The 26,807-nt window shown below is 41.7% G+C and overlaps 1 protein-coding gene and 1 pseudogene across 1 annotated transcript in view; both read right to left on the reverse strand.

Annotated features, from left to right (window-relative positions):
* VWA3B (von Willebrand factor A domain containing 3B) overlaps positions 1-26,807 on the reverse strand; it is a 273,714-nt gene that overhangs the window by 157,147 nt on the left and 89,760 nt on the right. The window contains exons 6-7 of the mRNA XM_045283830.1: positions 20,318-20,520; positions 2,562-2,716 (exon numbers count right to left, since the gene is read on the reverse strand). Coding sequence (XP_045139765.1) covers positions 2,562-2,716; positions 20,318-20,520 — 358 coding nt within the window. The remainder of the gene's footprint in view (positions 1-2,561; positions 2,717-20,317; positions 20,521-26,807) is intronic.
* On the reverse strand, positions 6,684-13,326 carry LOC105978781 (annotated as a pseudogene).

The following is a 26,807-nucleotide window of genomic DNA, read 5'->3' on the forward strand; positions in this document are numbered from 1 at the left end:
ATACATACAATGGAGTACTACGCATCGCTAAAAAGCAGTGATGAACATATGAAGCACATCGCTGCATGGGAAGAACTGGAAGAAATCATGCTAAGCGAAGTAAGCCAAGCACAAAAGGACAAGTACAACGTGAGTCCACTGAGGATAAGCTTAAAAAAAGAATTCAAAGGGGGCATAGGGCAAAAGCTACAGTATACAAACATTCCTGGGCTGAGGTCCAAGTAGTATGGCAGGGGCTGGACCAAATCCAGGGATACATATGGTAACCTAAAAAGAAGGGGGGAAAAGAAACAGGGGAACAGGGCACTAATCCACTCAATGGGGAGGTATGGTTTATATTTCCATAGGGAAAGAGGGACCAGACTTCAACCCAGTGCTTCAAGATGTGAATGCAACATACCACCATAAAGCAGGGAACCAGTAGAGAGGTCTGAGGAGCCAGCCCCAATCCCAACTATGTGGATAGCACCTCCCTCCCTCCAGAAGAATTTACTTCAGAGGACAGCACTGAAGCTACAGTTTAGGGAGAGGGACATGTCTGATCAGAGCGCACAGGAGAAAATGAAGGAGGAGGAAGAGAGAGTGGAGCACATCCTGGCCCACCAAGCCTTGAGGATGATATCCCTACTCAGAGGAGCCAATGCACAGAGAGGACCATATGGTTGGCCCCTATGAGACACAACATCCCTCACTGACCCATAGCCCTACTGGGGACAACACTACCAGGGATTAAAAAGGGATACTCTCTAATGATACAGAAATGAGTTCCTTGACAGACTATAACTATTCTAAGTCTATATCTTCCAATAAATACAGTTGTTTGTTGTTGTATGTGCCATTGTGTCAGTTCTGACTTGCAGCAACCCTTTGTACAACAGAACACAATACTGCCCTGTGCCGCAGCACCTCACGCTTGTTCTATGTTTGAGCTCTATGAACCAAGCTTCAAAATGTGTGCAGAATAAGTTGATGGAGCCAACATGAGTAATGGACAAATCTACAACTCTAGCTGGAGACTTTAATACTTAGCTCTCAATAATTTATAGAGTAATCACACAGAACATAAGTAACAATACAGAAGACGTGAACACCACTATCCAACAACTTGAGGTCATTGAGATATATAATATACTCTACCCAACCAAAGCAGAATGTTTTTATTCACATCCTGGGACATAAAACAGGTCTCAAGTTTATGAGAATTGAAACCATATAACGTATTTCTATGTCCACAGGGAAATTAAAATAGAAATTAATAACAAAACGCTATAGGGAAAAGCCACCAACATCTTGAAAGTAAACAACACATTTCCACATAATCCTTTGCTCAGAGGGAAAGCACAAGAGAAATTAGAGCCTATCTTGCAGTGAATATAAACGAAACACAACTTATCTACATTTGTGCGAGGCAGCTACAGCAGTAACCAGAGGGAAATTTATAAAATTAGCTGCTTGTGTTGAGTTGGGGAACTCCAAATCAATGATCTCTGCATCCGTTTTCAGCAAGAGAAACCCAAAACAAGAAGAACAAAGGAGATCACAGGGATGCAGCAGAAACCAACGCCATGGAGAGAAAACATATTATAAAACAATGCTGCTTCTTTGCAGAGAACAATAAAATGAATAACTGTCAGCCAGAGTGATTAGAAAATAAAGTATTAATTGCCAATATCAATTCTATATGTATGTAAAGACACCTGATGCATAGTTCACAAACCTCCCCACAAAGAAAAACCTCAGGCCTATCAGGAAGGAGGAGGCTTTCATTTTCCAGTGTCTACGACAGGCTAAGTCCTGTTCTCAACCAATCTGATACAGTATCGAATCTATGGAACACAGGCAGCAGTGAGACTGTCCACTTTAGAAACGAGGAAACTGGTTCACAAAGACATTACCTAACTTTCCCAGGGCCACCTGGCAAGTGGAAACGCTGGGGTAAGAACCCAGCTCTCTCTGACCCCATGTGCCCTAAATAAATGTGTTCTTTCTGGTCTAAATTTGGCATCAGAGGAGGCGTAGGGTTGCGTTGACAGGTGTTAAAGTAGATGATCCTCATTGAGCTGCCCTGAGGTTACAGTATTAATACACCAGACCCCTGAGCATTGCTAGATTTTAAGATCCAGCAGTACAGAGAGCTCATGAAGTTATTTTTAGCAGAGTTTCTAAAAACAGGTACTATTTAATTCTGTTAAAATCTTTTACATCGGTGTAGCGATTGCCTTGTAATATAGTATTGAAGAGTACAGAGAACAGGTGTAATATAGTCTGTCTTACCTGTAGCCCACAAGAATGGCAAGGTGTGAGTGGAAACACTTCTTAGCCTCCTGCAGTAATGCACAACCACTGTGATAAGCATAGCCACCATTTGCTATATTAAAGAAACTGGCATCAAGGCCGCTTAACATAAAACAAGTGATGGCTATCAGCAAGTCATCACATGACAAATTCGACCTAACCATGTTTACTGGTCATTTCTCTTGATCAAGCTGTTACCGAAAGGTTAACAGATTTCAAATCCAAAGGAAATTGGAACTGTCATACTATTCTGAAAAGACACCAACCTCCTTTCAATCTGAGCCAGGAACGTATGAATTCTCTCATTGTACCACTGGCACTTCTCCTTGGTAACATGGACATGGACCAAGCTCCCATCCTTCCAGGGAGCATGGACAAACCTGCTGCAGTATTTCGCATGGACTGTCTTCCTGACTGTCTCCTGTTTAAAAAAAAAAAAAGGAGAAAAAAACAGAAAGAAGTCACTTAGAATCCCCCAGCCCCCCAATTCTCCAAATGGTACCTCAGGGTGTTAACACTTGCCCCCATGATAAGGTTATTAAATTGTTAATTCAACCAAACATGTACTGGACTTGGTCCACATGGAGTTCTGTGTGAGGTGTCAGTGACGGCCTGAAAGATATGCGAGGTCCCTTCCATGCCTCGGTGAAGCCAATGATTTTTACAGGGAGACACTGCATATACACACCAACAAAGACACATATATAGAAAGGACTGTGCAGAGCAGTAAACACCCAGTCCATGGTATGGGTGGAGACCATGAGGGCATCGAGTCCTCTAATAAAGGAAGATCTTTCAGTGAACTGGAGGGTGAGAGAGACCATGCAGAAGGAGGTGAGATTTGAGGGTGACACAATGCATTTTTCCATTGCTACCACCTGCCCAAAATGAAGGGACAAAAATGAATCAAGAAATCCTCCCCACAGCTAACATCTTCTACTGGACATACAGGGCTGGCCCCAGGACAAAAGCCTTCCGCAAAGAATGTTCATTATGTCTACCACGCGTCAGCATTCATTCACTATTTATGAAGCACTACTCCACACGAGGCGCTCTTCTCGGCACCAGGAGTTTTAAATAAAACAAAACTCACTGTCATCGGGTTGATGCGGACTTTTAACAAGCCTATTAGGCAGGGTAGACGTGCCTGCCCCTTTAGTTTCTTTAAGTCTTTCTCCTACAGAGCAGCTGGTGGTTTTGAGCCCAACCTGGGATCCTTGTAGGTACAAGGACTATAATCCATAAAAAAGACTCAAATTCCTGCTCTCATGGAATTTACACTGCAGTGGGAAAGAAATGGAGGGAAGTGAGTGGGGGAAAGTTAAATCTAAAAGAAAGCCTTGGCAAGAAGGTAACAGTTGAGCAAAGGCCTGACAGAATCCAGAACATGAGCCCGCTTTCTGAGGCTAAGTCAAAAAGAATGACCAGAAAGTCAAAGAAACCACTAATAAACAAAAACACACCAAAAAATGCGATGCTATTTGTGATTGTTTCCCACATACCCTCCTTCTAGGTCCATACACATCTGAAGATGGTGTTTCCATCTCTTCAACCCTACCTCAAAGAATCTTGCATGCTTCAATTTGCATCATACCATCAACACAGCGGTTTGGGCACCCTCAAGAAAATAAAATCATGTCCCTTTTCAATGGTTTGTTTGCTTGTTTTTTAATTCGGGGAACAAAATGCAGTCTGAAAGGGCATGATTGGGGTTGAGGGGTATATGAGGTAAGGTGTACCAATGAAATTCTCATCAGACAGCCTTTGCTACTCTTGAATGAGCAGTGCATTAACGTGATGAAAAAAAATGCTCACTCAATGAACTTTCCTGCCCTTTTACTAATTGATGAAGCGTTCAATTGTCTTGAAACTTCTTTATAATAAGCACCCATGATTAAAGCTTGGAATCCACAAAACAGTAGCTGTACGAGGGGGTTCCCACCCCCCAAAAGCTGAATCCCCCCCACCCAAGCGATGTATTTAAATTTTTTTTACAAAACAACCTTATCACCTTCAAAGTACTCTCCACGACACTTAATATATTTGTCAAATCTGTGATTTCATTCTTGGAAACATTTTTCAAACTCATCCGTTTGTATTGCTGACAGCACCTCCCTCATTTGTTTGTTTTCCCTTCATTTCTTCTAAGTCCTCAGATTGTAGTCCTTTCATGTCCCTCCACATTTGTGGAAACAAAAAGAAGTAGCACAGAGTGAGGTCAGGTGAGTAAGGTGTGTGGGGCAAGAGAGGCATGCTGTTTTTTTGGTTTTGGGTTTGCCAAAAAACTGGCGCACTGAGATGGCTGCATGATCAGGTGCGTTGTCATGGGAACCAAGCCAGTCCCACATCTTTCCCATATCAGGCCGTTTTTGTTGCACAGTTTTGGTTTTTTCTCTATCAAATAACCTATAATCATATTCTGCAAAGGATTATATCACACAATAAATTCACTAATGATGCAAAGTTCTCATCCTTCCATACTGAAAGATAAGCACACATACAAAGCTTGTGTTCACAAATCTATCTTTGCTTAAGACAAAACTCCAATTAATAACCACAATGGGAATTTAGTTATTTTAGTGTAACCACTACCCATGTTGCCAATTAAAAGTTAAGCAGTTTTATCACAAAACCAGGATTATGTTCAATGGACATGTATTAATAATCTATACAACTTAACATTACACCAAAAAAGGTTTGGTGATTTTGAAATTTCATGGCACAGATTACAAAAAAGAACTGTAAAGGTAAAGATAAAATAGTAAAAGTAAAATAGTAACAAAAATGAATTAAGCCTTTTAAGTTTTCATATTGGGCTGATGATTTAAAATATCAAGCTGGCCCCAAAGTGTCAAAATTGACAGATAAATAGTTACAACTAAACAGGCTTGAGTTACAATGGTACCAAGTGAGTACTCCCTCCTATCAAAACCCCTAGGAGGTGTCATTTCTCAATACAAACATGTCTTTGTAAATACTGTGATAATGTAAACCTGGAAACATACACAGAGCCAGAACAAAGATGAAAAATAAGACACAAGTCAAATCTTATTTCTGACCTGTCAGCATAAAGCCTTCTGGCTCCCAAACAGTAACACTGTCCCCCAAAGTAAAACTAAGTTAACAGGAGTAGAATGACGTTACGAGGGGCATTTTCCTACAAAATTGCTTTTCACTACACACCAAGCTAGGGTTCCAGCTCTTTTAACCTCAGGGCTTTCTACCCACTGATGAGAATTTGCATATCAACCACAGATTGGCTGGCAATACAATTCCCCACACAGGGTCAAAAGTAATGAACTGGTTTGAAGTCCTGGTTAATCTCTTTCTCTAGAGTGTTTAATTAGCAGAGCACCAAATTTATAAACTGTTACAGTAACCTAATATGTTAAACACATTTTTCAAAGTGAAGCCAACCCCCTTCCTCCGACTGTTCTATGTGCCATGGTTAGTCTTTAAAGGTATGTGGCTGCCAATGAGAAATGAGAAGGGGAAGCTTTGAACACATCTTGTACTTTTCACCAGGGCAAAGTGCAAAATATCCCCACATTTCTGGTATTTCAAGAGGCAAACATATATCACACACATCAAAAAGAAATTGAAGTGACACTAGAACTAGTCCTGGGGGGAAAGATCTCTTTAAGTATACATTTGAAGACTATCAATTATCTTTTCTTCACTGAAATCTGTATATGAATCGAATTCTCATAGAACCTAAGATGTTAAGTATTTGAAGCTCTTCCCCAGGATCAGAAATTCAAAAATTACTACAGGGGGTAAAAATAACATTGCATGACAATGGACACTAAATTCATAAAGCACCTCTTCTTAAAATCAGATATTATGGAAGAAAATACCATGAAAATGATAATCCTATGAGAATTGTTTTTAAGCACAGAATGTTTGAGTCTTGGTCTTCATGAAGACCCTATAGTTTATATAGAAAACTATAAATATACAAGACTCTGGGGAGGGAAATAAGTCAGAATATGTATTACATCAGAATACATTCTGTAGGCATAAAAAACTTTGATTCAGAGGGAAAAGGATGGCCAAAGTGAATTTTCACTTCCGAATACAGAACTGTGGAAAATTCCCAAGTCTAAAGAGTCCTCCAGAATGAAACCACACTTTGGGGGGAAAAAAACACAAGATTTTTTAAAAGAAAGAAAAAGTACTGTATAATTGCAATCCCTTCCAAAAAGGAAATCTTAAACTAGGGGGGAAAGATTCTTAGAGTATAAACCAAGTGTGGCTCGGGGGTGGGTGGGGGGTGGTATCCAAGATTCTGTCCATAAATTTAATGGTGGTACATCTTTAGTATTAAAGAACTAGACTATGAAAAGGTTCATTTTCAGAATTGTTGTTTAGTAAAAGCTCTTTTGTGCTCATTTGTGAGAGCATAATAAAGTTCCATGAGTCAATTCCCTGTCCAATTCCAAAGAAAACGAGCCATTGAATCCAGTGAACTGGCCGCGGGCTGTTGCTACATAAATGGTGTACTGCTTCTCACTGGCTGTTTTGAGATTCATCTGGTTTCATTCTCCTTTGCTTCGAAGTTCTTCTAAGGCTAGCTTTGCTGCTAGATACTTGGATAAATGATCAACCATGGCGTTACCTGAAGTCTTCATGCGCCTTGTCTGTGCACTGTCATCCCTTCCTGTGAGTGTGGGAGGAGGCCTGAACACTAACTCCATTTCACTAGCCCCGTCCATGACTCAGATCAATTGCCACTGTTGCATGGTTATTATCAAGGACAAGCCTAGAATCATCAGGTAGGTGTTTGGGTCCTTTTGTTACCAGGTCCTGCTTCCTGATTGCTATGTGTAGATGCATTCTGACCGTGTGAACTATCGCCATTACCTTCTGCTCCATGACCATTTTCAATCTGTTGCTTTTTGCCTCACTGCAGCTGGTTCAAGGCCTGCATCTTCATCCTTCCTCGGGGCTGTGCCTGAGCGCTTGCTGGCTATTGTGCTTGTTGATCCTGGCAAATACTCGCTCTTGACGCGCTTTACATTCATCACAACCTGGGTACATTTTTGCTGATCAGGGCATGAAAGTTTGGGTCTGACCTTAGCAATACTTTGGAAACTAGCTTTTCCCAACAAGTAGGGCAGTCTTTGTTGCCACTTAGGAGGGTCTTGATAATGCATCTGCACAAAAACAAAGTATACATTCCTTTGTAGTCATGGTGTTCTTTCAACATGACCAAACAAACCGAGCGCCTTAATTCACTGTGGAGGCTTCGAGGTGAAACCAAAATTTCCAAACCACCCGTTATTGCCTCCTAAATAAGGTGTGCACTGCAATTCGTCCACACTGAGTTCCCATGTTTTGCTGAAGGGCTGAGTTCCAATGGTTCCACAGCCTGAGTCCTAGCAGCGCCTGTCCCCATCCTGGGCTCAGCTGGCCACCAGGAGCCTTGGTTTCCGCATGGATCTCAGAAAATATAACCGGGGCCACTCTATATTCATGAGAGACTGGGGGGAAGCCAGCTCGGCTGGCCAGCACTTCAGGGAAGGGTGGGAAGGAGTGAGAGACGGGGTGGGGCGCAGGACAAGGACATGCTCCAGAAAGCTGGAGGGGAGGGGGCAATGCCTTGTCTGTAGCACACTATTAAACACCGTCTTTTCAGAACCTCTAAATAGAAAGCTTGCTGAACAATCTGACCTGGTGGAAGGCACTCCAAATGCACGATTTTCCTCACATCAAAGAAACAATGAGCATCGTCTTGATCTTTGATTTCACTTTACAAGCTTTTTTTGAGCAAGGTGAGAATGGCATTGTCTACTGGCTTAAATGATGTTTGCTTCCTAAGAATAGCACCATGTCGCCTCACCAGCAATGACCTTGGAAAAAAGTCTGGGTCACTTCAGAGCTGTTCTTTCAGAGCACGGCATGCTGCCACTCGGCGCTCTTTTGCTGGTCAGTCAGAACCCTAAGCACAAATTTCCCAGTGACCGTTCTCATTCATTAAAATGCACTGAACTCAGCTCCAAGATCGTCCAGGTAACTCCCCTGTCTCTTCAATCTCTTTATCAGCCTTCGAGCAAAAGTGCATGTATTTTGTTGACATTTTCATCCGTTCCGGAAGTTGACACACGTCCAGAACAATGTCTGTCATCAATCAACATTTCACCTTTTTTTGAAATGAGAAAACCACTTGTACACTTGAGTCTTTCCCATGGTGCTGTCCTGTAAGCTGTGTTCAACATCACAACAATTTCTGCGGCATTTTTCCCTGAGCAGGAAACAAAATTTCACAGCAGCGCACTGTTCTCTTAAACTGGCCTCAGAAAAAATGAGGTTCGAGCAAAAGCGCTTTCACAAAAAAATTTACTAAGACCACAGCGAAGCTTCTCAGGCAACACCAGTGGGTACACTAACTCAGAGCAAGTTGCTCGAAGCTCACGTAGCAAGATAAATTCGGACTACAAAAGCTCCACCCAGCATAGCTTTTTCCAGGTTTTTTTTGGGTAGCCCCTCATACTTAGATGAACTTATCTCTCTACCTTGAGTATAATTGGTCCAGCAGATCCCTCTGAAACCACTGTTTGATTAAACCTTATCATTTGAATCCTATTGGTTAATTAATCCATTGGTTAATCCATAAAATCATCTCACTAGCTTCGATCTTGCTTAAAAGCCAGATGGAATGATCAGCCCTGGTAGCTGATCTTCATGAATCACATCTGGGCCCTCTGGAGCCAAATGCTCGTGGAGGCTGAGTTGCTCGCTTAAAACGGACACTGCTGAAACTACAGCCAGTATCTGTGGCATCAGCAGTCCCTTTAGAGTTGTCTTCTAACCACTTTCCGGACTTCATCCACAGCCTCCTTCAGCTAGGGAATTCTGGGCTGACGGTTTTCCCTCTCGGCTCATCTTTAGATCTTTTCAACCTTCCTGAAAATGTTTGCGTTTGATCTATCTAAAAACCATTGCTTTATGTGAGGCAGCATTTCCACAAACTTGTTGCAAAACCTCAATGATTTGGGAAGAGGGTCACTTGAGTTTTGTTGAAAATTTTTATATTAGCCCTGACTTAAAAATAATTTTTCCATGGAACAAAAATATATCCACCCCACACTTTTTACGGTACCCTATGATACAAAGGCAAGGGTATTACTGAGAGAACTTGTCTATAGCCATCCACCTAGTGTTCATCTCCTCCCAACCTCGGATTCACTAGGCCAAACTTCTATTCATTTACCTCAGCATCCACCAGCCTGTGGCCCCCCTGCTTCATCATCCTACTTCCTGTTCATCAGCTTCCACAGCTACACGAGGGAGAGAAACTTTCAGCTTACATCTTACCTACAGATTTGAACCGACTGGACTGACTTATTTCCACTACTGTGTAAGCCTTTTCTCCCCTGCCCCCCACCAATATCACACATCAACACTTCCATAGTTCAGTTGTATTTTTAAAGAATTGTATATACATCACCACAGTCAATTCTAGAGCATCTTCCCAAATCCTGTATTCATTATTTGTTCCTCGTTTCCTTTCATATAATGGGAACTATAACCCCCCAAACTTTCAAACAACAAAAGAAAATAGCTAATATATTTTAAAAGAAAAGACAAAAACAAGGGCAATATGAAAATAAACCAGAAAAGCACCTGCCAAGGGAAACAAACAAAAAACAGGAAATATTAAAAACTAGAAAAATCCAAAATGGGTCAGAAGATCTAATAACCAGGCATCACATTATAACTCAGTTCCATCAGCCAATTTACAATAGTCTCTGCTTGATAGCAAGGCTACCCATATCCCTCAACTGTGGCGAGAGGGAGCGTAACAGAGGCTTAACCATTTAGGGTCCCTGCAGATGGGTTCTGAGCTCCCACTGTCATCCATAGCCTTCTGCCAATTGGGTGTTCTCCATTTAAGTTCTGATACTTTTCCCTCCTTTGGATTTGGATTTTATTATTTATCATCCTTGGATCACACCGGGTGGTGTACTTCTTCCCTGTAGACTTAGTTAACACCTCACTGCTTGTTTGAATGCAAGTCTTTAAGATCCCAGAAACTACTGTTTTTGACAGCCAGGCACCATCAGCTTTCTTCACCACACTTTGCTATAGCATCCATATCTTCAGTGATCTCTTCATAAGGGTGAGCATGAAGCAGGGCCATGTCATAAGAACGAATTGTTCTTGGATTAGAGCTAGAATTAAATGGGAGCCCAACATCCATTCACTTGTCTGGATTGTGTATGCCTCCGGTTTACTTGACAGGTCTCCTTATCATTCTATGACAAAAAAACACTGTCAATCATCATTCTATGACAAAAAAACACTGTCAATCATCCCCTTGGAGTACAACATTCTGTTGATAGTATCATTAATTTATCCAATGGCATAGAATTTAACATTCTGATGAGCAAAAGAAGTTATGCAAGTATAGACCAGCTCCAAACCAAAATCCACGAGTCGCTGATTTGTACAGACAGAACTCTTAAATGATTGAGCTCTGTTTACATTGACCATTGAGGTTTGTGTTGGTGGAAATTTCCAGTAACATTCCTTCACTAGAGTAGAACCTTTCCTATCAGATTAATACATGTCAGAGTAAAGCAAGAGTAAAGCATTAGAATAGTAAATACACGGTGGTTCCGGACCATCTTTCATTTAAGCCACTTCTTGATATAAATCTCTTTCTACATACATACACATGTCACTGGTTTTATTTCTCCAGAGAACCCAACCAACCACACAGGTTTAAATGTATATCATTTGGAATAAACCCGGACATGTATGAACTGTAGCTCTAGTAGCAATACTTTTTTACTTAGCCTTGTATGTTTGGGGTTAAAGGGCACAGTGCTTCAGTTAAAGAGCACAGTAAGCACAAAACCTCTGGACAAGACTTTGCTAAGCCTGTTTGCGGAAGGCTGAGAAAGTCCGTGTAGCTGAGGTAAAGCGAGTGGGGGAAAGGAAAGGCAGCAAGCAGACCCCACAGGCCTGATAGCTGATGCAAATGACCCTGGCTGTTCTTCTAAGAGAAAAGGGATCATAGGACGGCTTCAGCAAAAGTAGTGACAGAATCTAATTTATAACTTCAAAGGGCAATTCTGGTCACTCAGCTGTGTATAGACTAGATGGTCAGAGACAGCAGCAGGTCAACTAGGTGGCGATGTACAGGTATAATTGTGAAAATGGAAAGAAGTAGTCATATTCTAAATCCTGGGTTAGACTATTCTAAGAGTCATCCACATGGGATTGAAATCACTAAGAATGAAATCAGGTGTTGGAGTCAATGTCTGCAAGCTAGGAGTTCAATCTTTGATGACGGGATGGTGGCTTGGTGCTCGGGAGGTAACAACCACAGTAGTATCTGTCTGTACTGTAGTGATACAGTCCACTGACATTGGAGGAGGGAAAGAGAATGGACAAGAAGCATCTGAGAAGTACAAGGAGGACTCAACACACCTCAGGTCCATAGGTACAAGAGATATAGAGGAGAAAGGCGTCCTCAGTCTAAAGGACAAATGCAAAGAGAACACTGGAGAACTTGAAGATAGGGAATGGGCTAATGACTTCAAGTTCCAGAGGGTAGAGGGATTTTCGGAGTCAGGGAGCAGTGTAAGAGGATTAATAAAGGAATGTCCATCCATAGAGGGTTGTTCAGTGGTGACTGATGCAAACAGGGTTCAAGGCTGGAATTAGTGCTGATGACGCCAAGATAGACAAAAAAGGAAATCGCATTTCTACTGCACTGCACAGATCTCCCTCAGCAACATGGTGGCTCCATGTTCCTGGGTCCTACCTACTCTCAATCCCATGGCAGTCTCACACAGAAACACAGTAGACCATAAGTTATGGGAGCGTAGGTTCTGGGTCAAGTGCATAATATGGTGGAATGGGAAAAGCAGTCTGTAGCTTTACAGACCCAAGTCAAACCCTGCCTCTGCCTGCCAAGATACCTTAGGTGAGTTACTGAACCTCCCAGGGATCTGATGCCTTCATTTTCTCATGTGTAAAAGTAGAGCACAAATACTCTCCTTGCATGTAAATCAGATAATTATTCCATAGGTGCTTATTCATGATTCTGGAATGAAAAAAAGAAGGAAGCTAACATCTACTAGGCATCTCCTAAGTGCCAGTGGGAGAAGTGGTAGTGATGGAGGAAATGACTGGGGAAAGAGGAGGTCAAATAAATGAAAGGACATGCATTTTTCGTTTTTCCTATACCTCCCATTTTTACAGATAGCAAGGAAGTGTGGCCCAAAGAGGTTGAATGGTTGAATACGTTGCCCACTCACTCACTCAATCTGAGTCACTTCTGATTCATAGTGACCCTATAGGATAGGGTAGAACTGTCATGTTGGTTTCTGAGACTGTAACTCATGGTGTTGTTAAGTCAATTCCAATCCTATACACAATAGAAGGAAGTATGCAGGGTCCTGAGCCATTCTCACAATTGTTTCTATGCCAGCCCTTTGTTGCAGCCACTGTGTCAATCCCTCTTGTTGAAAATCTTCCTTGTTGCTCCTCCGCTTTACCAAGCATGCTGGTCTTCTCTAGAGATTGGTCTCTCCTGACAATATAGACAACGGATGTAAGATGAAGTCTTGCCACCCTTGACTCTAAGGAGCACTCTCACAGTAGTTCTTCCAAGACAGATCTATTTGTCCTTTTAGCAGCCCATAGCACTTTCAATATTCTTCTCCAGCACAATTCAAATGTATCAATTCGTCTTTGGTCTTCATTATTCAATGTCCAACTTTCACATGCATATGGGGCAATGGAAAATATGGCTTGGGTCAGGCACACCTTAGTCCTTGCTTTTCCATAACCTGTAGAGGTCTTATGCAGCAGATTTTCCCAAAGCAACTCATCTTTTGATCTCTTGCCTATTGCTTCCATGAGTATTGATTGAGGATCTAAGCAAGACAAAATTCTTGACAATTTCAACCTTTTATCCATTTATCATTATTACCTACTGGTCCAGTTGTGAAGATTTTAGTCTTTTTTATATTGAGTCATAATCCTTACCTGCAGGCTAAAATCCTTGACCTTCATCAGCAAATGCTTCAAGTCTTTCTCACACTCAGCAAGCAAGGTTGTATCATCTACATACTGCAGGTTGCTAGTAAGCCTTTCTCCCATCCTGATGCCACATTCTTCTTCAGAGAATCCAGCTTCTTGGGTTATTTGTTCCACACACAGATTGAACAAGTATGGTGAGAAGATACAACCCCAATGCACACGTTTCCTGATTTTTAAATCATGCAGGATTCCCTTGTTGTAGTCACACCACTGCCTTCTGCAAACTGGAATTAGCACATAATTTTTTATTAACCATTTTTTGGGGGGCTCTTACAAATCTTATGACAACCCATCATTCAATTGTATTAAGCAAACTTGTACATATGTTGCCATCAACATTTCCAAAACATTTTCTTTCTACTTGAGCCCTTGCTATCAGCTCCTCTCTTTCCCCCTCCCTCCTTTTCCCTCCTGTGTTAGTCTGGGTAGACTAGAGAAACAAATTCACAAATACTCATATGTGTATGGGAAATAGCTTTATATACAAGAGCAGTTGGATATTGAGAAAATATCTGAATCCAATCCAGATCAAGTCCATAAGTCTGATATTAGCTCATATGTCCAATACCAATCTATAAAGTCCTCTTCAGACTCATGAAACACATGCAATGACGCTGAATGCAGGAAGATCACAGGCAAGTGGGTGCAAAGCCTTGTGGATCCAGTGGCGTTATAAGCATTTCAGCACTGGCAGGGGTCTCTGCGTGGCTCCTCTGGTTCCAAGGGCATGGGGTCTATCAGTGTAGTGCCACGTGTCTTGTCAATAGAGTGTCTCTCAGGGAGTGAGCAGAGAAACTGTGTCTCCTGCCTCCAGGGAGGTAATGAGCAATTCCCAGAATCCTCAGGAGAAGGCTATGCCCATACAGAGGGCTCATTGACTATCTCCTGATTGACAGACTAGCCGCCACCCCTACATTCTTAATCCTCAAAGTGACACCAGATTATGCAACTACCACACCTCCCACCCTCGTGAATACTTGATTGGTCATTTTGTCTTACACTGTCCATTGTCTCCCTTCACCCACATTTCTGTTATCCACACCCCTGGGGGTGGGCTATATATCCAACCTGGTAGCACAATAATTTAAGATAAAACTTGTTATAATCCCAATTCATTTAACATGATCAACTAAGAGCCAGGATAAAATCAGTATTAGAGCTAAATGTGAGAATACTGCCTTCCTATGCACTCCTGGGAAGCTAGGTTCAAAATGACAAGGATTCATATTTGTAAATATCCAGTGTCAAATACACTTTACAATTGAAAATTTAGTTATGTTTCATTTCCTGAACTAATAACATTACTGAGTAATGTCTACCAAACCAGAAATTTTTGCTGGGAGAAGAAACCCACAAATGAGATTTTCCCTGCACTGCAGCAATTACTCTGCATCCTAGCAGAAGCCAGGAACAAGTATTGCCTCAATTCAGCATATTTCTAATTCAATCTTTATAGTTTCCGCCTTGCAATTCAGAATTAACACGAGACAGTAAGGAGGCAAAACCACAATATCACCTGGGTAATGTAACCCTAAGGGAAAGCCCTTCCCTGGAGAGACTGTGCGCAGCTCAATGGGTGACAAACATAAGATCGAATACCCAAGAGACTGGGATTTCTCCTCTGCAGCATCGACAAATCAACACCTATGAGAATACAGAAAAGCCAAAAACAAAACAAAACTCACTGCTGTCGAGCTGATTCTGACTCACAGTGACCCTTCATAGGGTTTCAGAGGCTATACATTTTTATAGGAAGAGACAGCCTCATCTTTCTTTCATGGAGCAGCTACTGGGTTTGAACGACTGACCTTGTGATTAACGTGTACCCAACAGCACCACCACTTAAAGAAAATCTTGATTTCTTCAGCCAGTACTCTTCACTGGCCGGCTGTTGTAGTTGTTAGGTGCCATCAAGTCAGTTCCAACTCCTAATACCCCTACGTCCAACAGACAAAGTACGCCCGCGCCTGGGCCATCTTCTCAATGGTTGTTGTGCTTGGGTCCATTGTGGCAGTCACTATGCCACGCCCGTCTCCTTGAGCATCTTCATCTCCAAACCAATGCTTGTTAATCCTTTCCAAGAATCAGCTTCGTAGCTTAATGGTTTTTCCATTGTTTTTCTATTTTCCAGTTCATATTTTGCTTTAGTCTATATTATTTCTTTTCTCCTGTTAGTTGAGTTTGTTGTGCTGCTCTTGTTTTAGTTGTTGGAGATGCTGTGCTAAAGCATTGGTTTGGGTTTTCTCCTCTTTTTTCTTTTCTTTTTTTTTTCTTCAGATGTGCATTGATTGCTATAAATTGCCCTCAGATAACAACTTTTGCTGCATTCCAAAGATGTTGGTATGTTGTGTTCTCATTCTCATTCGTTTCCAGGAATAGTTTTATGTTACCCCTTATTTGATTTATTACTCATTCATTTTTAAGTAGGATGTAGTTCATCGTCCATGCAAATGACTTTTTACCCTTGTTCTTTCTACTGCTCCCCCCTCCCCCCCTCGTATGAGTGCTGTGGTCTGAAAAAATGAGTCGTAGAATCTCAATGTTTTTTGGTTTAAGACTTGCTTTGTGACCTAAAATGATGTCTAGTCTGGAGAATATTCTGTGTGTGCTCAAAAAGGGTGCATACTGCGCCTGGTTGGATGGAGTGTTCTCTACACGTCTAGGAGGTCGAGTTGGCTGTGTTGCTTAGTTCATCTGTGTCTTTATGGAGGTTTTTGTTGTTTTTGAGCTATTTCTTTCTTCAAAAGACCCTCAAAATAACTATGTATTAATGTATTCATACATCAATGTATTAATGTATTGATTAATGTATTTCGGGGGTCTTTCATTGGGAGCGATATGTTTAATATGGTTATATTTTCTTTTTCTATTACTCTTTTAATCTTCATTATGCAATGTTTGGGATTTTTGTTGTCTCTCATGATGTTTTTGTTTCGAAGTCCATTTAATCAGAGATTAATATGGCCATTCCTGCTTTTGATGGTGGTGGTGGTGGTGAGCTGTGAATAGCTTTGTTTTGTTTTTTTCTCCATCCTTTGATTCTTAGGCTAGTTTTGCTTTTGTGTTTAAGAGTATGTCTCATATAGGATGCATGGGTCTTACTTTTGAAACCAGTGTGCTAGTTTCTGTTTCTTGACTGAGATTTAATCCATTGACATTCAGTGTCATTATTGATATGTCTGGATTTGTTTTCACTTTCCTGTGTGTTTTTTATTTTTGCTTTTGTGGTTTTGTTGGCTTCTTTGTTCTTCCCCTATTTCTGGGTTGTCTTGAGTGCTATTCTCTGCATTAATTTCAGTGTGTTGATGATTGGATGTTGCTCTCAGGGTTGTTTGCTGTTGTTGCTTATTCTCAGTCCAAAATATTCCAGTTAGCATTTTTCATAATTCTTGAATTCTTTTTATAAATCCCTTTAGTTTTTTATTTCCCTCTCTAGAAATACCCTATTTCTCAGTCATATTTGAGAGAAAGTTTTGCTGGTATAGCATTCTTGGTTGGCAGTTTTTTCTTTCAGTATTTTATATTTTATATTATTCCTTTAATAAATAATAAAGACTAAAGCAAAAAAATGAACTGGAAAATAGGAAAACAATGGAAAAATCAATTAAGATATGAAGCTGATTCTTGGAAAGGATTAACAAAAATGACAAACCACTGGCAAACTTAACACAGGAAAAGAAAGAGAAGATGCAAATATCTAGAATTAGCAGAGAAAAGGGTGACATCACAACAAGCCAAATGAAATAAGAGGAATAATAATACATTGCTATGGAAGACGGTCCTCCAACAATTTAATATTTTATATCTTGTTTCATTGTCTTCTTGCCTGCATGGTTTCCGCTGAAAAGTTCAAGCTTATTCTTACTGGTTTTCCTTTACAGGTTACTGCTCTTTTTTCCATTGCTTCTTGCAAAATTCTCTGCTTTTGCTTGATATTGTAAAGTATGACTATAATATATCAGGATGGTTTTCTTTGGGGGTCGATCCTGCCTGTAATTCTCTTCGTTTTGAATAGGTATTTCTTCCTCCTTTATGGTTACATAGTGATTACTCATTGGGCTGTTAATCTCAAGATTAGCAGTCTGAAACCACCAGCCACTCTGTGGGAAAAAGATGAGGCTTATCTACTCCCATAGTCTCAGAAACCCACAAAGGCAGCTCTACCCTGTCCTACAGGGTCACTATGAGTGAGAATCTACTCCTTGGCAGTGAATTTGGTGTTCTTGTTGTTTTTGGTATGGGAAATTCTCTTTCAAGATTTCTTGTACTAAATGTGCTTGACACAATGGATGGATGGATGGGTTGTGATAAGAGTTGTACAAGGCCCCAATAAAATGATTTAAAAAAAAAGATTTCTTGTACTATTTTCTCTGTAGATTATTTTGCTTTTTTTTTTGTTCTGGGATCTCAATGAAACATAGGTTGTTCCTCTTGATGGTGTCCCACATCATTCTTAGGCTTTCTTCAGACTCCTTAAAAAAATCATTTTATGGAGGGTTTGTACAGCTCTTATCACAATCCATAAATACATCCATTGTGTCGAGTACATTTATACATATGTTGCCATCATTTTCAAAACATTTTCTTTCTACTTGAGCCCTTGGTACTATCCCATCCACCCACCCCACCCCACCCCAACCCCCGGCCCCATGAACCCTTGATAACTTACAATTTTTCCCCCATGTCTTACACTGACCAATGTCTCCCTTCACCCACATTTCTGTTGCCCACCCCCGTGGAAGGAGGTTATATGTAGATCATTGTGGTCGGTTCCTCCTTTCTTCCCCCCAGCTTCCCCTTACCCTCCCTCCTTTGTTTTTGTTGTTGATAGTTTCTCTCATCAGTTTTATTAGAAATAATTGCTTTCAAGCTCACTAATTCACTTTTCCTTTTCTTTGATGACAGCACACTATTCTTTTATCATGGTTTCTATTTCTGTTATTTTACTCTTTATTTATTATTTATCTTCTGGAATTCTATTTAGTGTAGGGTTTCTATTTGCCTGGTCACTGAGACATCTGGAGCCTTCCTTACTGGGAGCTGGGATGGTTGGAGCCTACCTTCTGTGGGGGCAGGAACCACTAGATCCTATGTTGCCACAGGGAAAGGACTCATGGGGTCTTACTTTATAGGAGGGAATAGGAACAGCCAGACCTTCCATGCCTGGTCCCAGGGACAGCAAGGGCCTTCCTTGAAACGAGGCTGGGGATTGCATGGCTGGAACCTTCATTCTCACATCTCAGGGAAAGCCAGGGAGAGTCCTCCTTGTTGGGATGTAGATATGCCCAGCACCTTCTTTGCCAACTTGCTGGGATGGCAAGGGTCTTCATTGCTGTGGGGACAGGGAAAGCCAGGGCCTTCCTTGCTGGGATACAGTGACACTTGGTGCCCTCTCTCCTTGCCAAAACTTGGAAACCCCAGGGACCTTCTTCCCCCCATCTCTGGCCCTATGTTTCCAGGGGCAGGGCTGCACAGAGCCTTCCTTCCCTAGTCTCTGGTGAAGTTAGGAACCTTCCTTGCCAAGTTAGTGGGGTGGCTGGCATCTGCCTTGCTTGGGAGCTGGGACACAGGAGCTTTCCCTGTTACCATTTGTTTTCCCTTTGAACCCATTTTAAACCTAATCTAGTCATTATTTTCTGCTTTCTTTTGGATTGAGGTTTTTCTGTGTTTTATTTTTATTTTGCTGATGGCTATTTTGATGTTCTTATTTTTATGATTTTTAAAATATTAAATCCAGGATAGGTAAATCTACAGAGACAGTAAATAGATTAATAGCTCCTTATAGTTATAGCAGGGGAGGTTGGGGAGAAATGGGAGCTAATAATAATAGATACAAGAGTTAAGAAAATGATATAAAATTGATTGTGATGATAATTTCAAAATTTTTAATATATTTAAACCATTGAATTACTTCATGCATGAGTTATATATGGCAATAAAATGATTTGTAAAAATAGATTTAAAGTATACAAAACCCTATGGATCAATTCTACTGTGTCTTAAAGGGTCCCTAAGAGTTCAAATCAGTTGGATTACAGTAGATTTTTGTCGTTGTTAACTACCGTTAAAGTCCCAGGGTGGCACAAATGATTTTTATTCAACTACTAACTTGAAGGCTAGAGGTTCAAACCTACCCGGTAGTGTTACAGAAGAAAGGTTTGGCAATCTGCTTTTAGAAAGATATATTCTTTTCAGATCCATCTAACACAATGTAACTATAAGTTTAATGAGTTTTCAATATACTCTCATGTAATGCTAGAATCATGTAGTGCTAAATAGATTATTTGATTATATATTTACTGAAAATTGACCAATGTGACTAGCACAAAACTTCTTTGGTCTAGTGAAAATACCAACCTACCCACTGCCATTGAGTTTATTCTGACTCATAGTGACCCTACAGGACAGAGTAGAACTGCCCTTTGGTGTTTCAAGGCTGTAAATCTTTACAGAATCAGAAAGCCTCATCTTTCTCCTACAGAGCAGCTAGTGGGTTCAAACTGCTGACCTTATGTTTAGCAGCCCAATGCATAACCCACTATGCTGCCAGGACTCCAGAAAATATAAAAAGACCACAGAAATAACTGAGTTAGGGATATTTAGCAGCTAGTTTTCCTCTCCATTCACCATTCCATATGGTGAAATACAGGGCTTCTCTTTTGACTTAATATTGAGTAATTCTGAGGCTCATTACACCTGAATTTTCACAAGTTCAATATCTGGCTTATGTATAATTCACTTATCTCTCGAACTCTAATTCCCTAATCTCTATTCACAAGAAACTGTTAGAGAAGGATAAGGTTAGAGACAAAAAGACATCTTTCTTCGTGGAAATCAAACTGGTTTCCCTCCATGCTGCCATTCGACCTTGGTCCTGCCCTTGGCTTTTGATCTGAGGGAATTCTTATAAATCCAGGTCATTGAGGAACAACCCAGCCCCCACTCAGGACTCCACTTTACTTACTGCACTTGTCTTCACAGACTCATCCTCCGGCTTAGCTTTTATATCAACAATTCCATCAACGTGGCGGAAGGCGCAATCAGCAAGGACATCGTAAAATGACAGCTTCCGGGCTTTCAAGCCATATTTCTGTAGCCACTGCATGGAGTCCCAATTGTCCTCTGGATTGGAACCATCCTCCACAGAGATTGCTCCTGATTCTACTTCTGGAATCACAGTTCAAAAGACATTTATAATACAACCACTGGATTTATTTATTTATCTTAATCAGAACCATTTTCATTAAGTTGATTCTCACTCATAGCCAACCTAGAGGATAGTGGAACTGCACCCATGGGATTTCCAAAAATGCAACTCTTTATGGATACAAACGACCACATCTTTCTCCTGTGGAGCGATTAGTGCATTTGAATCCAGGACCTGTCAGTTAGCTGCCAAGCACTTTAATCATTATGCCAACAAGGTTCCTATTCATATTATAACCAAAATTTAATATTTACCAAAGTAGAACATATGATGTGGCAAACCACATTCATTGTAGGAAATTTGCCTTCCAAAGCAGGACTGGAAATTGTTAGTCCATAAACTGGAGAGTAAGGATCTGTTCTTTTTCCTTTTAGCAGTAAACCATTCTATATTGTCAACTGAAACCAGTAACTGATGGTGATAGGGATTTTCCCAAAACAACAGGCAGTCTTTTCTTCAGTCATTTTCTTCTCCGGAACTGACTTCTCTGAAGGTTTGGGTGAGGAACACTGCCTGGTGCTTCCTTGTCACACTTCATCAAGAAATGGCAGAGCACTAGTCTAACAATAGAACATGCCACCTCCCATGCCTCCCATCCCCCGCCCATTCCACCCATCCCACCCATGCCAGGGTCCTTCTCTTCTTTAGGAATTTCTGTGACTACAACTTCTGCTGTGGTCGGTCAACAGAGAGGCTACTCAAGCAGCATCCAACAACGCAGTTCTTACAACCTTGGTTGTATCAATGATTCCTTTTTCTACCATATTCACAAATCCTCCAGTCATAGCATCATAACCAATTTCTGAGGAACTCTGCATGATTTTCTCAACTATCAATGATCCTTCAACACCTGCATTCTTAGCAATGGTCATTGCAGGGATTTCGAGTGTTCTTTTAATAATCCCAATACCAATTTTTTTATCTTCATTTGCTGGAGTTAATGAGTTCAAGGCCGGAATGCACTGAAGCAGAGCACAGCCACCTCCAAGAACAATGCCTTCTTCAACAGCAGCTCGTGTTGCATTGAGGGCATCAATAACTGTTTCTTCTCATTCACTTCCACATCACTTGTCCCACCAACCTTTAGCATAGCTACTCCATCTGAAAGTTTTGCAGACGTTCATTCAGTTTTTCCTTTTCATAGTCACTAGTTGTGAGGTCCAACTGCTCAATGCTTTCTTGAACACGCTTTTCAATTTGAGCCTTGTCACCTTTTCCTTTCAAGAGCATGGCATCACCTTTGGTCACAATGACCTCTCCAACTTTTCCTAAGTCGTGAGGCTGAACGTCTTCAAGATTCAAGGTCAATCCCTCTTCTCCAAAGACTGCACCACCAGTAGCAATGGCCACGTCCTTAAGCTGGTTCTTTCTATTATCACCAAAACCTGGGGCTTTGACTGCTACAGCCTGAAGACCAACTTTTAGCCTATTCAAACGAGGGTGCTTAGAGCTTCCCCATCAACATCTTCAGCAATTATGACCAAAGGCTTACGGTGAGCATTGGCAATTTCAAGAGCAGGTAGAATGGACTGGATGCTAGAAATTTTCTTTTCACTTAATAGAACATAGGCATACTGGAATTCACATTTGGACCTTTGACTGTATGTATAAATAAAATATGGAGAAATATAACCTCGGTCAAACTTCATTCCTTCAATCATTTCAAATTCATCATTCAATGTTTTTCCATCCTTTACAGTGATGACGCCCTTTCTTCCAACCTTTTTCATTGCATCAGAAATGATGGTGCCAATTTCTTTGTCTCCATTTGCAGAAATTGTAGCTACCTGAGCAATTTCTTCAGGTGTTGTCACAGGTTTAGATTGCTTCGTAAGCTCAGCAATTACAGCATCAACAGCTACCATCAAGCCTCTTCTGATTTCCACTGGATCAGCACCTTTGCTAATCTTCTCAAAGCCTTCCTTGGCGATAGAGCGTGCCAGTACAGTGGCCGTGGTGGTACCATCACCGGCCTCTTCATTTGTGTTATTGGCAACATCTTGGACAAGTTTGGCCCCAATATTCTTGTATTTATCCTTTAAGTCAATTGATTTTGCAACCGTGACACCATCTTTTGTTACTTTAGGACTTCCCCAACTCTGCTCAATAATCACCGTTCTTCCCTTTGGCCCCATAGTAATGGCTACAGCATCGGCTAAAAGATCTATGCCTTGAAGCATTAGGGCTCAGGCGTCTGCACCAAATTTTACATCTTTGGCATAAGCCCAAGTGAGGTGAGGAGCCAGTACCCGGGACACTCGCCTCACTTGACTGCAGGTAATCGGAGCATTTCTGCGGGCGGGCGGCGGCGTGCAAGTGGAGAGACAGGCCGTCTGCGGCGAGTGAGGGACAGAGTGCCAAGGATCTGTTTTTATGTCTTGCTTCCTTCTTGACCTTAGTTGACTGGCCCCATGTGTCGGCAGAACTGGCCAACAAACCAAGGCTATATATCAGGAGATCAATAAACTTAAGATCAGAAGAATTATGTTCAAATGTTCACTCCAACCCTTATTGGCTTACACATGGTGCTCACACTTGAATGAGGCGCTCCATCTAACCTATCTTAGTTTCAGCAGAATTTTCTACCTAAAGCTGGAAGATGCTATCTGTTTGGCATTCCTAATTCAACTGAGGGAATTCAATGACAAAAGTCCTGTGAAAATGCTGTGTCATGTCAGTGAGCTAAAGTAGGGGTGTACAGCCTGCAGTGAGGTGGAGGTCAGTCAATCCTCAAAGGCTGGCAGCTGTCCCCCAGGACGTCTGTTTGCTTCTTTAGTGAATTTATCTCAGTTGGGAACCTGGTCCTCGGTGCAGTAGACTCAAGCCTCCTAGCTCAACTCAGGGACATGACACTGCATACCAGGGCAACTCACCTGAGGTTCACTGGATAATGGATAACCCAGAATGACAATTTCCCCAATATCTCCACCCACAGGCACACCCCCTTGGTGTTTGCCAACAATCACCTGTACTCTTTACCTAGGAATAGAGATTAAGTTACCTGAGCAGGAAATCAGACAAGCCAGAGCGTCATGCAAGCAGAAAAGTGTTTATGTGAATGACTGAAAGCCCCTCCTGACACCTGGCAGGACACAGGGCCCTCGGGAGAGAGGTGGAGAGGCGAGTCACTCTGGAGTTGCACAGGAGGGCACGTCTTCTGGCTCTGGCTGGCACGGATCGCGCACATTTCTCCCAACTCCATGTTCAACTCCCTCTTTGGTAAGTTGGAATTGGCTATGGTAGAAGTATTTATGGCATTTGGAAATCATCAGATGTTACAAAGCAGGGTGTTTTTGCTTGTTTGTTTGTTTGTTTGTTTGTTTGTTTTTAATGTCTGAAATCTGGTTGCTAAGCATTTAGCTGCATATCACTGGAAGGAAGGCAGAAATGGCCCTGAGATTTTAGCCCCATTGAGACCATCTTAGCACTGAGAAGTGCTGGACAGGGGAATGCTTTGTAGAAAGTATATTACCACCTATTAAAGGAGCTCCAGTGGCCCTGCCCAATAAATGTTAGACTGCTAAACACAAGGTTGGCAGTTCAAACCAGTGGCAGTAATTGGTGAGAGAGAGGAGGCTATCTATACTTATAAAGATTTATCGTCTTGGAAATCCCGTATAGGGTTGCCATGAGTCAGGATCAAAGCAACAGGAGTGGCATATTAGTGGCGCAATAGGCCCACCAGCCCTACAAAGTGTGCTTCTACTTAGATTAGGAGCCCTCAACCCTGAGAATCCCCGAGGAACTTCAAAAAGCACTAATGCCTAGGTCTCGTTACTAGGAGACCTAGTATATATCCTATGTTACATGTTGGGCTGCTAATTGCAAGGTCAGCAGCTCAAAACTACCAGTTGCTTTTCTGGAGAAAGATGAGGCTTTCTACTCCTGTAACAAGTCTCAGAAACACATAGGAACAGTTCTACGCTGTCCTATAGGGTCATTATGAGTAAGAATCAACTCAATGACAGTTTTTTTTTTTGAGGTCCCCAAAAATGCTGTTTTCATTGATGGCATAGCCTGGACACGGATTTTTTTTTAAGGGTCCCCAGGGGTGATTTTATGGGTTCATTAGACCTCCAGGATTATAGATCCAGACAATATATTTGAAACTCAGATAAAATGGAAGAGCTTTCTAAATTATGGAAGCATAATTTAGCAATCAGTAGTTAGGCTTCTACCAGACACAGACTCAAGTTAAATTGCACTTCTAATTAAAAAGACGAAGTGGCTAATTAGGAACACTGAACTAATACGACAGTTACAAAGATACAGAATTACAATAACATTTGAAAGAAATAAAACACTTATAGCCAATGGTCCCTCTAAAATGTGTGAAAGATCTGTCCACTAACACTCCAGGTGAGCCTTGTCCCCCAATATTAGTAGAACACCTCTTAAATAATTTACTCTAAAACCTACTGCTATCGGAACTTCTCAAAGCAAAATAAAACCAAACGAAATGGGGTTTGGGGCTCTAGAGCATTACACCGCTATGGCTGTTCTAGAGGAGAAAGGCCTGGTGGTGTAGTGGTTATGAGTAGAGCTAAGCTCTGAAAGACCGGGCTTTCTGCTCCGGTAAACAGTTACAGTGGGACACCCACAGGGTGCTTTCCCTGGGTCGCCCACCCTGAGTCGGCATCAATGTGACGGAAGAGAGGTGTTCGGTTTTTTTAATTCACATATAATTTACAGAGAGCCCCTTATTAAGTCTTAAATGGGACAAAAGCCAAGACAAAGACTCATCATCGGATTAATGGAGACCAATAGCACGAGGCCATAAAGGTGCCCAGGGACTCTCAGCATAAGGCTACTTAAAACAAAAGGGAACACAAATGAAATTGTCACAAGATCAGGATCGGCCTCGGACCCCTTCATCACAGTTACAGGCAGAACTTATTTTAGGAATCAAAACAGACCCTGATCTTGTGTATAATTTCAGGAGACCATCTATGAACCCTTAAAAAGGGGACAAAGAGAACAAACACAGAGACACATCATCCAGATGAGGAACGCCATGAGCATGGGGTTAAAATGGCATGAAGGATCCAAGCCGGGACACCATATACATAAGGCACAGAACAAAAGGGAACTATCGCAAATACATGATTGGAGGTGGAGCAATACATCATAGTTACTATTGGACTACAGAAGTAGGGATGGGGTCATGAGTGGGACATGTACATTGTTAGAGAGAAGGGCTCATAAGATTGATCCAGGGCATTCTGACCAATGCAGTCAGGGTAAGACTAATAGGGCATGACTCATGACCTTGTGCCCCCCTAGTATGGTGACTTCTATCAAAGACACACTCACTTCCACTTCCCATGACATTCTGCCTGAGGACATGATTAGCTACATCCTTGGTTAATGACCAGAAAGAATCCAATGGAGGCTTAATCTATGTGGGAACTCTTCAACTGGATTTGGAGCTGTCACCCACAACGCTCTGCAAACCGGGGTGCTCAGAATTTAAACTCTAATACAGACTACAGAAATGGGAATGGGACCATGATTGACTTATGCACGCGATTACAAATAAGACAAGCTAACAAGATTGGTTCAGGATCTCTGACCACCTTGGTCAAGGTCGGATTCATGACCATGCAACCCTCCACACTCCAGATTCACTGCCACCTGGTCAATGCTGACTCATAGTGACAACCACCCCACTCCCTGCCTGGGGTTCTGAGATGTAACTATTAACAGGAGTAGAAAGTCCAGACTTTCTCTGTGGAGCTGCTGGCAGTTTCGAACAGCCCAACGTGTAACCACTACACCACCAGGGCTCCAAACCTGGTGCCTCAATGTCCAACAGGGGCACACTCAGGCAAGTCCCTAAGCATGAGTCTGCCTCTCCATGGACTGACTAGGGAAAAGGTAGCAATCACAATCTGCCGAAGGGCGAAGTGTTTTTACATTGTCGGTCAATGGCCCCAAAGAGCTCAATGGAGACTGAATCTCTGTGGAGACTCAAACTGACTTTGGGGCTCCCACTGTACAGTGCAGCCTTCTGCAATCCTAGTGTCCAGAATTTATTTAAGCTTGCACACAGTCTTCAAGAGTCCCTTTGGAAGTTGTCCCCAATGCTAATGGTTGGTTTCCTGATGACTCACCAAGTGTCTTCTCACTCTGCTCAGGGACCCCAAGTTCATGGGGATAGGGAGACCCCTTCCCCAGTTTCTAAGCCAGCAACACAGGGAAGCAGCCAAAAGGGATGGAACCATTTTTGTTAGTGGGGTCAGCCTTC

This window comes from Echinops telfairi, unplaced genomic scaffold (assembly GCF_000313985.2).
Source record: "Echinops telfairi isolate 266 unplaced genomic scaffold, ASM31398v2 ScPeMD7_7467;HRSCAF=8505_1, whole genome shotgun sequence".
Classification (NCBI taxonomy): domain Eukaryota; kingdom Metazoa; phylum Chordata; class Mammalia; order Afrosoricida; family Tenrecidae; genus Echinops; species Echinops telfairi.